Source organism: Penaeus chinensis, chromosome 5, assembly GCF_019202785.1.
Source record: "Penaeus chinensis breed Huanghai No. 1 chromosome 5, ASM1920278v2, whole genome shotgun sequence".
Taxonomy (NCBI): domain Eukaryota; kingdom Metazoa; phylum Arthropoda; class Malacostraca; order Decapoda; family Penaeidae; genus Penaeus; species Penaeus chinensis.
Window position 1 is genome coordinate 16,844,479 of NC_061823.1, and position 10,000 is coordinate 16,854,478.

A 10,000-nucleotide genomic window follows, 5' to 3' on the forward strand; every position below is an offset into this window, starting at 1 on the left:
CTTATTGGATCATTGGACAAGGAATGGTATTAGAACATTATTATTGATTGTCATTGTTGTCTTGTTATCATACATGTGATGATGAGTGCTTCGTTTACTGTTATCAAGTTATCATAATAACTGTTATCATCATTATCGGCATCGTTATCATCATCGATACAATCACATCATTGTCATTATATTTTCATCATTACTCCTGCAGTCATAACTATAATGACCACCATTACCACCAGGGTAATGGTGATCATTATCATTACTAATACGATCACCATTATCATTAGCATCACAAATATACATTTCACTCCCTTTCACATAATTTAAATAAATATTCATATCGCCATGTATTAACCATCAGCCCAAGATCATTACGAAAAACAATTTCTCAAATTCCCCTTGCCACATTTTCTATTTTTCAGAAAAAAAACTAATGCACATTTATTCTCCAACGATCGCACAAACAGACACGGGAAGATTATGTAAAATAACCCAGCAAAAATTATTCGAAACATAATACTGATTAACAAGCGAGCGACCATATTTTTTGGGGAACAATAGATGGCTCTGACCCTGAGCTTTTAGGGCGATCAGGCAAATGAGGTTTTTATGAACGCGTTTACCATGGCAAGTTGGGGAAAAATGAAGGGTGTACACACACACATACTGACAAACACACACACACACACACACACACACACACACACACACACACACACACACACACAGTTAGACATACGTGTGTGTTGTGTGTGTGTGTGTGTGTGTGTTGTGTGTGTGTGTGTGTGTGTGTGTGTGTGTGTGTGTGTGTGTGTGTGTGTGTGTGTGTGTGTGTGTGTGTGTATGTGTGTATGTGTGTGTGAGTGTGTGTGTGTGTGTGTGTGTGTGTGTGTGTGTGTGTGTGTGTGTGTGTGTGTGTGTGAGTGTGTGCGTGTGCCTGCGTGCGTGCGTGTACGAATAAAGCAGAGAAAGCCCATAAACCTCCCCAGAGAGAATCCAGAAGACGGACAAAAACAAACTTCCCTGTACCTTCCCGGCCACCATTTCAAGAGGAAAGGACCCTGAGGCCTATCTACGCCTACGCAAGGCTAACGGAGGTCATGCCAGATGGGCGGGGGGGGGGGGGGGGGGGGGACACGCCATAATCGAGGAATGGGAGAAATATTATCTCCACAGCACGAGAGATGTGTTTGACCAGCAATCGACTTCATGAATTTTCGACGAAGATGTAGTCGATAGCGGACCAATACATCTCGATCGCTGTGGAAATATTTATTCGCTTTCCTATTCTTTTCTACGATAAAGAACTGTAAAAATGAGATGATAAGCAATTAAATGCTTTAAACAGTTAATCGTGAAAACTCCAGTAAATTATTTAGAAGAATATGAAAAACAAACAATAAAACTTAGCAAGGAAAATAAACAAATAAAGTTCACATAAAAATGGGAAAAAAATATAGAACACTAAACACAACTAGAATTAAACCTTGAAAAGTTCTTTAAAACGTTTGGAAAGAGGAAAAGAAAAAAAAAAGAATGAAAAAAAAAACAGGTAAAAACTTGAACAACCAGAAAATTAACGCAAGAAATTTGTGAAAAAAAAAATAACAAGTAAACAAACAAAAGACAAACAAAACAAGAAAACTAAACAACCAGAAAATGAACGCGAGAAGTCACCCCTAAAAAGCCGGTCTAAAATGTTTGCAAGAAAACGGAAAGAGCTAATCCTCTTCAGTGCTCTCATCTTGAGCGTCAACACAGAGAGACGGCGAGTCAGCAGCACGAGAACAGATAGAGAGACGCTGGGATTTTGTACATGTGCGGTGAGTTATGGGGGGGGGGGGGGGGGGGGGGTGAGTCGGGCTTGGTGAGTGGGTGACTTGTGCCGGGTGAGTGGGTGACTTCGAGTGGGCTTGTGGAAGTATGATTCGCGTATAAGCACGTGTCTACGAGTGTATGTGTATGTGTATTCGTGCGTGCGTGCGTCCGTCCGTGCGTGCGTGCGTGTGCCTCTCCTATTCCCCTTCTCTGACTGTAAAACTTCAAAGGAAATCGGTCACTGCATCTGAATCGAGCAGTCACCCAAGGACCGTATGCAATATAGTCTCTGCATGCACTTTGCTTGCAGGAACTAACACTTTTGATGCAAAAAAAAGGTTCCTCTAATTTAGTTCAATCTGAGAGATGCATTGTTCGGATTCTAATCCCAGTAATTAGCTCAAATCTACGTTCATATCTGGGAATGTTGATGGCGCTCGATACAAGCAGTAAATCTCTTAGGAAAAAAATAATGCTTGAAATTACTCATTCTCTCTTTCTATTTCTGTCTCTCTCTTACTCTCTTTGTGTCTCTCTCTGCCCCCCCCCCCCTCTCTCTCTCTCTCGTTCACTCTGTCCCTCTTTCTCTTTCTCTTCCACTCACTCTGTCTCTTCCCCCCAACCCCCCTCTCTCTCTCTCTCTCTCTCCCTCTCTCCCCCTCTCCCCCCCCCCCTCTCTCTCTCTCTCTCCCTCTCTCCCTCTCTCCCTCTCTCTCCCCCCCTCTCCCCCCCTCTCCCCCCCCCCCTCTCTCTCTCCCTCTCCCTCTCTCTCTCTCTCTCTCTCTCTCTCTCTCTCTCTCTCTCTCTCCCTCTCCCTCTCCCTCTCCCTCTCCCTCTCCCTCTCCCTCTCTCTCTCTCTCTCTCTCTCTCTCTCCCTCTCTCCCTCTCTCTCTCTCTCTCTCTCTCTCTCTCTCTCTCTCTCTCTCTCCCTCTCTCCCTCTCTCCCTCTCTCTCTCTCTCTCTCTCTCTCTCGCATCTCCCCCCCCCCCCCCACACTCTCTCTCTTAAAATATATCCATTCAGCAATAAATCAGCACAATACCGAGAGACCATGAGTGAAATATATCAAAACACCAACGTTATTCCACATTCAAATATTTTCCTATCGCGATAATTCAAACCAATAACAGTTCACTAAACGACAGTCAAGCGGCGCCATTCCTGCTAAACGACATCGTTACAGTGTACTTAAAGTGCCATATTTGGGCTATGGCAACACCCCCCGGATGAAAGGTAAATATGTAGGTATTTACCAGCTGTTCGTATGCCAGGTATTGTTTTCAGGGTGTGTAAGTTTTTGTGACCTGTATATATTGCTATGTAAACGTTTGTCCTTGTGTGAGAAATATGGAGGTATTTTGGAATGAAGGATATTGCCAACGTCTGTGTGTGTGTGTGTGGATGTCTGTGTTTGCTTTTGTGTTTGCGTTTGTAAGTGTGTGTGTGAGTGCGTGTGGATGTCTGTGTTTGTGAGTGTTTGTGTGTGTTTGCGTGCGTGCGTGCGTGCGTTTGTGTGTGTGTGCGTGTGTGCGTGTGTGTGTGCGTGCGTGTGTGTGTGTGCGTGTGTGTGTGTGTGTGTGCGCGTGCGTGAGTGAGTGCGAGTGCTCTTCACCCACTTCAAACTATACCGACAGCATGACTATAAAAAACAGATAACTAGGAATCTATTAATTTATTCACCCAAACATTCTCCCTTAACCAAACCAAGACATAATCACGGTCACACATCAGACAGACAGAGGAATGCTCTCACAACAGTTTTGCTTCCTGGTAAATTCCTCTCAAAAAATATATATAATCTACAAGCCAACGGGAACATCAAAGACAACATAATTTTATTTTAGGTGATTTTAAACTCTTCACTAAAATGTTTGACCTTGCTTCGAAAATAGAATAATACATTTACTTGTTCGAGGAAAGCTCAACAGAACAATTTTAAAAAATGAAGATAATATATATAACTCGGGATCTTAACACAAAATCGATCTTGTTTTGATCAGTGACCTTAGTTGATTAGGGCAAGACATCCTGTTACTGAAATTCTAAATTACACATCAAATATGACCTTGTTTCGGGACGACCTGTGACCTTACCTGACCTAGGTACGATAATAAGATCTATATCATATATGACACGTTAAATTCAAAATTTCAGATCCGATAACATTCTTTCCTGGCAATTTTTGTGACTTCCTCTGACTCAGGCAGCATAACATCAATAATAACATAATACTCTCAATGAGAGCCTGCTATACTATAAGCTATAGACTATAGACTATATAGTATATGACATATGTTATATACTATTATACTATGAACTATACACTATATACCATTTGATATATACTTTATAATATATACTATATATTATATACAATACACTGTACACCACATACTATATACTACGAGTATATACTACATACTATATACTGTACACTATACACCATACACCATACACTATACACTATACACTATATACTCTACAGCTTACCTCCCTGAGAACCTCGAGCAAGGGAACAGCCCAACCCTGATTGACCTCGCAGTGTGAGTCGAGAAAGAAGATGGTTTCGCCCTGAGATGCGTCGGCGCCTCTGACCCTTGACCTGATGAGGCCTGTGGTGAGGGAGAGAGGGAGAAAAGCTGTGATGATTGGAATGATGGTGATGATATTGAGGGTGAGGGTGAGGGTGGCGGTGGTGAGGGTGGTTATGATGATGGGAAATAATAATTGTTATGATAAAATGGCAGGAAATAATGGTGGTGGTAGTGGTGATGGTGGTGGTGATGGTGATGATGACGACGACGATGATGATGATGATGATTATGATGATGATGATGATGATGATGTTGATGTTGATGTTGATGTTGATGTTGATGTTGATGTTGATGTTGATGTTGATGTTGATGTTGATGTTGATGTTGATGTTGATGTTAATGTTGATGTTGATGTTGTTGTTGATGATGATGATGATGATGATGATGATGATGATGATGATGATGATGATGATGATGATGATGATGATGATGATGATGATGGTGATGGTGATGGTGATGATAATAAGGATATTGATTGTGATGATAGCGATAACTACAGTATAAATAATAACGCACATCCATCATTAACATAAATCAATTAAACTTTCCACCTTCTCTTCTTCTCGCCTCATTTTCCCCTCATTAAATGCATGACCTATTTATCTCCATATTGTCCTCCCCTCATAACTGATTGCCTTCTTTTTCCTCATAATTTTTGAAGTTTTCTCAATTTTCCTCGTATAAATCGCGTAGAGGCTATCTCATTTCTTTTCGTTTTTTTAACTTTTTTTTTGTTCCTTTTCTTTCTAAGTGTTCGTTCATCTTTTTTTCACTTATCGTGCTATCTCCATCTTCCTCATTTCTTCTCCTTTTCCTCCATTTTCCTCTTCTTTATGTTTTCTTAGTCCTTCTTCTACTTCCCCTTCTTTATCCATCCTTTTTCTTCGTGTTTTCCTCCTTCCCTCTTCCCCTCTTGCTTGCTCTTCTTCCTCCCCTCTCCTTCCTCTTTCCCCTCTCCCTTAATATTCCTCCCTTTCTCGCTCTTTCGCCCTTTCCCCCTCAGTTTATAATTCTCTCTCTCTCTTCGTTGTCCCCTGTACTCTCTTCGTATTTATCTTCATTTTCTCTCCTCTTCCTCTCCATTTCCCCTCATCCTTTTATTTCCTATTTTCCTTATCCACAATTCCCTCCCTCCTCCAATTTCTCCCTTCCCCCCTCCCCCATCTCCACCCCCTCCCTGGCTCTCTCCCTCCCTAATCCTCCCTTCCTCTTATTCTTCTCCCTCTTCCCTTACCCTAACTCTCATCCACCCACCTTCCTACTTTCCCTTAACCTCCCTTGCCCTCCCCCATCTACTGTCCTCTTCCCTTATCCTCCCTCTGCCTTCAACCTCCCTCTCCTTTCACCCTTTTTCCTCTCCCCTCACTTTTCATTATCATCCCTCACCCTTACCCTCGCCTCTCTTCCTTTTCCTCCCTCTCCCCTCGTCATTAGGCTCCCTCTCCCCTCACCCTTTTCCTCCCTCTATCCTCCCCTTTGTCCTCCCTCTCCCTCCCCTTTTCCTCCCTCTTCCCTCGTCTCTATCCTCCCTTTCCCCTCCCCCTTCTCTTCACTCTCCCCTCGCCGTTAGCCTCCCTCTCTCCTCACCCTTTTCCTCACTCTCTCCTCACCTTTGTCCTCCCTCTCCCCTCGTCGCTATCCTCCGTTTCCCCTCCTCCTTCTCCTCCCTCTCCCCTCACCCCCATCCGCCCTTAACCCACCTTCGCTTCAATCTTTATTCAAAACTTTCCCAATCACTGTCATTGAGTGTTTGTGTTCCTCTCCAACGCCAGCCGTCTCCTTCTTCTTCTCCTTCTCTCTCTCTCTCTTTCCCCTCTTCTCCTTGGCCACTCTTTCAGCCCTCACCTTCTTCTCTCTCTCTCTCTCTCCTATCTTCCACCCCTTACCTTCTCCTTCTCACACTGTCTTTCCTCTTCTCTATCTTCTTCTTCTCTCTCTCTCTTCCCCTCCTCTTCTCCTTTCTTTCAGCCCTCACCTTTTTCTTCTCCCTCTTTCTCTCTCTCTCTCCCCTTCCACCCCTCACCTTCTCCTTCTCCCTCTCTCTCTCTTTCACCTATCATTTCCTTGGCCCCCTTTTCTTCTCTCTCTCTCTGTCTCCCCTCTATTCCTTACCCCTCTTTCACCCCTCAGCTCTCTCCGATCCTTTCGGTTGCCTCTTGTTTCCTCTCATTCGTAACGAGGCCACATATTTTTTTTTATGTTTTTTCTCTTCTTTCTGTTGTTGTTGTTGATATTATCAGCATCATCATTATTATTATTACTATTATTATTATTATTATTATTATTATTATTATTATTATTATTATTATTATTATTATCATTATTATCATTATTTATATTGTTATTATTTTTATTATAATTATAATTATTATTATTGTAATTATTATCATCATTATTATTATCGTTATTATTATTATTACTATCATTATTGTTATTATTATTATTTGTATTATTATTATTATTATATTTATTGCCACTATTGTAATTATTATTATTATTATCATTATTATTATTATTGTAATTATTATTATCATTATTACCATTATCATTATCATTATTATCATCATTATTGACTTTCGTACCTTTTTTTCATTTTATTACTTATTTTCATTTACATTGCTTTGTTATTGAATTTTATTTCTTATTTTCTTTTCTTCTTTGATTGCCTCTTCTTCTTGTCCTCTATCTTTATTATTATCTTTCCTATCCCCACCTACTTTTCTCTTTCATTATTTCTTTTCCCCTTTTTCTATGTTTTCATTTGTTTTGATTTCATTTGTATTTCCTATTTTATTTTATTTTTTTCTTCTTCCTCTTCCATCTTTATTCTTCTTTCTTACTTCCTCCTACTTTTACCTTTCATTACTTCTTCTTCTCTTTTTATTGTTTTACTTCCCTTTTCTCTTTTCCTCTTCTCTTCTTTGTTATTTCTCACTTCTCCAATTCTTTACTTGTTTTTCGTATATTTTTAAATTTGCTAATTCTATTTCATTTTATTATTGTTTTTTTTCATTTCGTATTTCTCTGTTTTTATTCCCATTTTCATACGTCCCCCTACATCTCCCTTTCATCATATTTTCCCCTTTTCCTAAATTTAATTTTTAAAAACCTAATTTTCTAATTCCCTTTTATTCCCGTTTTTCTCACCTCTTTCATTACTACTTCTTCCCTTTTTTTCCCCTATTTTCATCTACCAATCCCATCATTTATTCATCTATCTGTATATTTTCCTCTTTTTTTTAATCTTTTCCTAAAATTCGTACCTTGTCTCTGGTCGTTCCGTATGACTCGCACCTTTGGCAACCCTGCGAGGAGCTGTCCGTCTTGAGCTGAAATTGTAAAGTAAATAAATCAATAAATAGATAGATAGATAGATAGATAAATAATAAAGAAGAAATAAATAATAAAGAAGAAATAAATAAATAATAAAGAAGAAATAAATAATTAAAGATAAAAATAAATAATAAAGAAGAAATAAATAATTCAAGATAAAAAGAAATAATAAAGAAGAAATAAATAATAAAGAAGTAATAAAGAAGTAAAGAAAGAAAGAAAGAATAAAGAAGAAATGAATAATAAAGATAAAAAAATAATAAAAAAGAAATAAATAAAAAAGAAATAGATAAATTAGAAAAATATTACTTATATACGAGTGATATATGATGAAGTAAGTAAATAAGTAAATAAATATATAAGTAAGTAAATAAATAAGTAAATAAATATATAAGTAAATAAATAAGTAAGTACATAAGTAAGTAAGTAAATAAATAAGTAAGTAAATATATAAGTAAGCAAATAAGTAAGTAACTCACTAAGTAAATAAATAAGTAAATAAATATATAAGTAAGTAAATAAGTAAGCAAATGAATAAGTAAATAAATATATAAGTAAGTAAATAAGTAAGCAAATAAATAAGTAAATAAATATTTAAGTAAATAAATAAGTAAGTAAATAAGTAAGTAAGTAAATAAATGAGTAAATACATATATAAGTAAGCAAACAAGTAAGTAACTCACTAAGTAAATAAATAAGTAAACAAATATATAAACAAGTAAGTAAATAAATAATTATATAAATATATAAGTAAGTAAGTAAGAAAATAAATAGATGGATACATAATAAACAATACACGTATATGCATTTCGTATTTCGAAACAGAAATTTGACTCGTGCAAAATGTCACAAACAAAATGAAATAAATCGAATATGGAGTAAAAAAAAAAAAAAAAAAAAAAAAAAAAAAAAAAAAAAAAATAGATAATGAAGGGTAGATTTTTTACGAAGGGAAAGTAGAATTAATCAGTAAATAAATTATTTTAGTGGTAATGATAAAAAGAAAAAAAAGATTTAATGGAGAATGATTTATCTTTTACTCGGTCTCTTTGTGGTATTTTGGTGTGATTTTCAAGGCAAATAAAACTGACTGGATTTAGTGTAAAGTATATTCAAAATTTTATATATCTTTATTTTTTTTATTTTTTTTATTTTTTGTGTTGTAACTTATGTCATCTAAACCCTGAAGCTGTTATAATCTAAGCTTTCTAAAACAGCAACAACAACAAAAACAAAAGTTTATGTTAATAACAGGCACAGAAATCTTTACTGGATCTTAACTATGTTATCCCCCTCCCACTAAAAATATATATATAAAAGACTTATACTGATATCAACAAGGTATAAGGCGGAGTGTCACTCATACTTACGGTCGTCACTCGCGTCGTCCACCAGTATTAGGTCTTCAAGCAGGTCATCTGGCGTTCGGGTCAAGACACTGTCAAGCAACAAAGCGGGAGAGACGGTTATTCTTTGGCTGTTTGTGCCTGACACTTTTGGGTCAGGTTGGCTAAACCCCGTTAAAATGACGTTTGTGAAAAGATGCATTTCTTCTCTGTCTCGTATTTTATGATCTGTGTATTCTAAGGCTGTTTCTCTCTTTCTCTGTCTTTCTCTCTTTCTTTCTTTCTCTTTTCCTTTCTCTTTCTATCCCTCAATTTCTCCCTTTCTCTCTCTCTCTCTCTCTCTCTCTCTCTCTCTCTCTCTCTCTCTCTCTCTCTCTCTCTCTCTCTCTCTCTCTCTCTCTCTCTATATATATATATATATATATATATATCTTTATCTCTATCTCTATCTCTATCTCCATCTCTATCTCTATATCTATCCCTATCTCACTCACTCACTCACTCACTCACTCACTCACTCACTCACTTACTCACTTAATCACTCACTCACTCACTCACTCACTCACTCACCTCTCCCTCTCCCTCCTATCCCTCTCTCCATTCCCCCATCCCTCCCTCCCTTACCCCTCCTCCCTCATTCCCTCCCTCCCCTCCCTCCCTCCCTCCCTCCCTCCCTCCCTCATTCACTCCCTCCATCTCCATCCCCCCTCTCCCATACCACCATCCCTCCCTCCTCCTCCCTTACCCTCCCTCCCTCCCTCACCCTCCCTCAACCTCTCCCTCCCTCCTCCTCGTACCTTATAACTGTCCTTAGCAGCGCAGACCTCGCCTCGTTGTGGAAGGTGATGACCACTGACATCGTTTGGAGGGAATCGACGTCATATGCCACTTCTCCGCATCTGTCAGGAGGAATCA

General features: G+C 38.3%; 1 protein-coding gene across 1 annotated transcript in view; it reads right to left on the reverse strand.

Moving 5' to 3' along the window:
* The window catches only part of LOC125025509 (polypeptide N-acetylgalactosaminyltransferase 14-like), an 89,504-nt gene that overhangs the window by 21,431 nt on the left and 58,073 nt on the right, over window positions 1–10,000 (reverse strand). Inside the window, exons 4-7 of the mRNA XM_047613525.1 lie at window positions 9,883–9,984; window positions 9,110–9,177; window positions 7,670–7,735; window positions 4,303–4,424 (exon numbers count right to left, since the gene is read on the reverse strand). Coding sequence (XP_047469481.1) covers window positions 4,303–4,424; window positions 7,670–7,735; window positions 9,110–9,177; window positions 9,883–9,984 — 358 coding nt within the window. The remainder of the gene's footprint in view (window positions 1–4,302; window positions 4,425–7,669; window positions 7,736–9,109; window positions 9,178–9,882; window positions 9,985–10,000) is intronic.